Source organism: Neomonachus schauinslandi, chromosome 9 (assembly GCF_002201575.2).
Source record: "Neomonachus schauinslandi chromosome 9, ASM220157v2, whole genome shotgun sequence".
NCBI classification, from domain to species: domain Eukaryota; kingdom Metazoa; phylum Chordata; class Mammalia; order Carnivora; family Phocidae; genus Neomonachus; species Neomonachus schauinslandi.
Genome location: NC_058411.1, coordinates 112,211,652 through 112,215,233, shown reverse-complemented (window position 1 = coordinate 112,215,233; position 3,582 = coordinate 112,211,652). Strand labels below are relative to the sequence as shown.

General features: G+C 59.5%; 1 protein-coding gene across 1 annotated transcript; it reads left to right on the top strand.

Annotated features, from left to right (window-relative positions):
- The first annotated feature begins 396 nt into the window (after nucleotides 1–396).
- On the top strand, nucleotides 397–1,878 carry RPP25 (ribonuclease P and MRP subunit p25). The gene has a single exon (XM_021694013.1). The coding sequence runs from the start codon at nucleotides 608–610 to the stop codon at nucleotides 1,205–1,207; it is 600 nt and encodes a 199-aa protein (XP_021549688.1). The 5' UTR covers nucleotides 397–607; the 3' UTR covers nucleotides 1,208–1,878.
- Nucleotides 1,879–3,582: the final 1,704 nt, after the last annotated feature.

The following is a 3,582-nucleotide window of genomic DNA, read 5'->3' as shown; positions in this document are numbered from 1 at the left end:
GGGGAAAGAGGCTCCAGCAGGCCTCTCGGAAAGCCCTCCTTGAGAGGGGACAAGGGGCGGCCTTCCGTTGGAACGCTCAAGGGCTCGGGGACCCGGCTTGAAGCGGCTTTTGCATCGCAAACACAGTTTTTATTTAGGTCGCCTGTTTATGAGGGTTGGCTCAGGGAGGGCAGATGGCGATTATAGGGGAACTTCTCCCGGCAGGTCACCCCTTGGCGCTGCCATTACACCTCACGGTGCGCACCGCTCCCTTGCCCCCGTAGCTAGACTCGGGACTGGATCTTGGAGGCGGCCGAGGCTAGGACGCGGGCGGGCCGAGCCGAGTTAGGGGCGGAGCCTGGCGGAAGGGGCGGGGGCTCCCAGGCTCCCAGGCGGGGCCTCCGCTAAAGGCGCGGAGCACCCGGCGCCGAGAGCGCTGCGTAGAGCAGCGCCCACTGAAGTCGGAGCGGAGGATCGCGCCGTCCCAGCCCGGCCGCCAGCGTCCAGGCCGCTCCCTCACCCTTACCACTGCCCGCCCTTGCCAGGCGCGACCGGCGGCCATGCAGCCCCAGGGCTGAGGCGGCCCCATGCGAAGCCCGCGTCCCCGCGGTCCGGGCAACGACGGCGCATGGAGAACTTCCGTAAGGTGCGCTCCGAGGAGGCGCCGGTGGGGGGTGGGGCCGAGGGGGGCGGCCCGGGCTCCAGCCCCTTCGCGGACCTTGCGCCGGGCGCTGTGCACATGCGGGTCAAAGAGGGCAGCAAGATCCGGAACCTGCTGGCTTTCGCCACCGCCAGCATGGCGCAGCCAGCCACGCGCGCCATCGTCTTCAGCGGCTGCGGTCGGGCCACCACCAAGACCGTCACGTGCGCGGAGATCCTCAAGCGCCGCCTGGCGGGCCTGCATCAGGTCACGCGGCTGCGCTACCGGAGCGTGCGCGAGGTGTGGCAGAGCCTCCCGCCGGGGCCCACACCGGGTCAGAAGCCTGGCGAGCCGGCCGCCAGTCTCAGTGTACTTAAGAACGTGCCCAGCCTCGCCATCCTACTTTCCAAGGATGCACTGGATCCGTGCCAACCCGGTTACCAGCCCCCGAACTCCCATTCTGGACCCTCGTCCCAGCCAACTGCACCGACGTCCAAGAGGAGCCTAGGGGAACCGGCGGCTGGAGAAGGCTCTGCGAAGCGGTTACAGCCTGAGCCAAGAGCTGCGGAAGAGGAGCGGATGGCCTGAGAGCTCGTGGGTCTGGGCCACGTAGACGCTCTGGATCTCACCCCCAGCGCCTCGACCTTGAGACACATCTCCAGCCTTTCACGCCTCGGTCCTCTGGACATAGCTCCTCAGACGGCCGGCATGGACCCCAGGGCAACAAGAGAACGACCCCAGGGAAGCTTCATTCCACCACTTGTGTTGCCTGAAGACGCAGAACTCCACCTTCAGCTTTTCTGAGCCATACTGGAACCTTCTTCAGGGAGGGAGTGGTTGGCAGTAGGACTCTTGAGCCTTGCTCAGGACCCCCAAGGGTTAAAGGCATCCAGTATTCATGAGGGGAGCCCCCCCACCCCACCCCCGAGTGTGTAACCTGAGGAGAGCTCCTGGAATCACCTCCACCATTGGCGGCTGAGGGCAAGGGGTGAGAAACAGACTGCTTGAAGGCAAGGGAGTCTGAGTTGGGCGGGGGGAGGTTCTATTCTGCCCCTCACCCCGGGAGACCACTTCCTTTCTAGTTTTCCTTACCCTGCTGTTAAAGAGCATCCTGAGATCGTGGTGCAGGGACAATCCCCTTCCCCACGGACCCAGAAGGAGAGACCCAGGACAGAACTCTCTTTGGAGTCCTGCTTCCAATAAAACACACAAAAATGGCTCTGGCCCTGGGTTTCTTCCTTAGCACTTAACCTACGTGGAAACTGCTTTGGCCTGCCCCCTAGTGTCTCAGTACCCTCCAGCCTGGAGTCCTTGGCCTTTGGAATCTTCAGGGTCAGGCACAGAGACTGGGCAGCTTCAAACTGGAACCAGAAGCACATTGCCCAGTCCCTGGCTTCTCCCTCTCCCAGTCTTCCCTGTCTGGCTCTAGCCTCAGGGGCTTGTGGCCAGAAGGGGGCCTTTGTCCCCTGGTGCATTACCACTGAGGGAAAGGGAGGAGCACATTGCTTTTCTGGGAGGGAAGGAAGGCAAGCACCAGTAAACTCTCCTGGGGGTCACTGCCAAGGGAGGCACACCCCACTGGGCTCCCTAAACCTGCAGCCTCCTGCCAATTGATAGCCGTATCCAGAAAGCTGGCACAAAACCCCTCATCACCATCCATAGGATCTCCCCTTCACTGCTCTCTCTCTCTCAGAAAGGACAGCACACCCTTGGGAGAGGGGGAGGAGAGAGATTGAGCACAAATCCACTGCTGGAAATTACTATTCAGCAGAGAAGCTGGAACTTGGGCTGTGAATCACTGCAGGCTCCCTGATAAGCTGCAGCCTCCAGCCCTGCACAGCTGTCTGTTGAGAGATAACAGCCTCATAAGCCTCTTTGTCCAAGTCAGCTGGGGCTGGGGGTAGGGGAGGAGTGCTGTGTGCTGAAAGGACTCTAGCGGGTAAGGGGGTGGGGGGGGCAAGGGGGCACCTAGCCCCAGGATCTCAGAAACACACCCTACCACGTGCAACTCAACAGCACCTTTGAAAGGAGAGGGGGAAGAATGTAAGTCACTTTGCTGGCAGAACCCTGAAATAAATCCTTCCAGCAACAAGAGGTGAGTTTCGGCAGCTGACAGGAGGGGCTCTTTAGGGAGTTCTCACCTACCCATATCCCCTTGAGCTTTGGATCAGTGAGCCCTGTCATCCAGACTCTGGCACTGTTTGCCCTCCCCAATTTCTTGTTCTTGATGAGTCCCTACGAAGGGCCAAGGGGTTTATGTGTGCTTGTCCGACTCTCATGGGTGGTCCAAGAAGGTTGGAAAAAATGCACTATCCTTTTTTTAAAGATTTTATTTATTTGACAGACAGGGCGCCTGGGTGGCTCAGTTGGTTGGGCGACTGCCTTCGGCTCGGGTCATGATCCTGGAGTCCCAGGATCGAGTCCCGCATCGGGCTCCCTGCTCGGCGGGGAGTCTGCTTCTCCCTCTGACCCTCCTCCGTCTTGTGCTCTCTGTCTCTCATTCTCTCTCTCTCTCAAATAAATAAATAAGATCTTTAAAAAAAAAAAAAAAAAAAAGATTTTATTTATTTGACAGAGAGACACAGCGAGAGAGGGAACACAAGCAGGGGGAGTGGGAGAGGGAGAAGCAGGGAGAGTGGGAGAGGGAGAAGCAGGGGGAGTGGGAGAGGGAGAAGCAGGCTTCCCGCCAAGCAGGGAGCCCGATGCGGGGCTCCATCCCAGGACTCCGGGATCGTGACCTGAGCCCAAGGCAGACGCTTAACGACTGAGCCACCTAGGTCCCCAAAAATGCACTATCCTGACAGCTAAGGTGCCCTGGGCTGGTCCTGGGCTTGTGCATCTGAAGTAAATGATAAAACTCGGAAGAGGTCCTGCATGGTAGATGCTTATAAAAGACTGGTCTTGGTTCTGGAAAAGGGCCAACTTTCCAGAACCAGGATCTGAAGTCCTGATTGCCCGGTCAC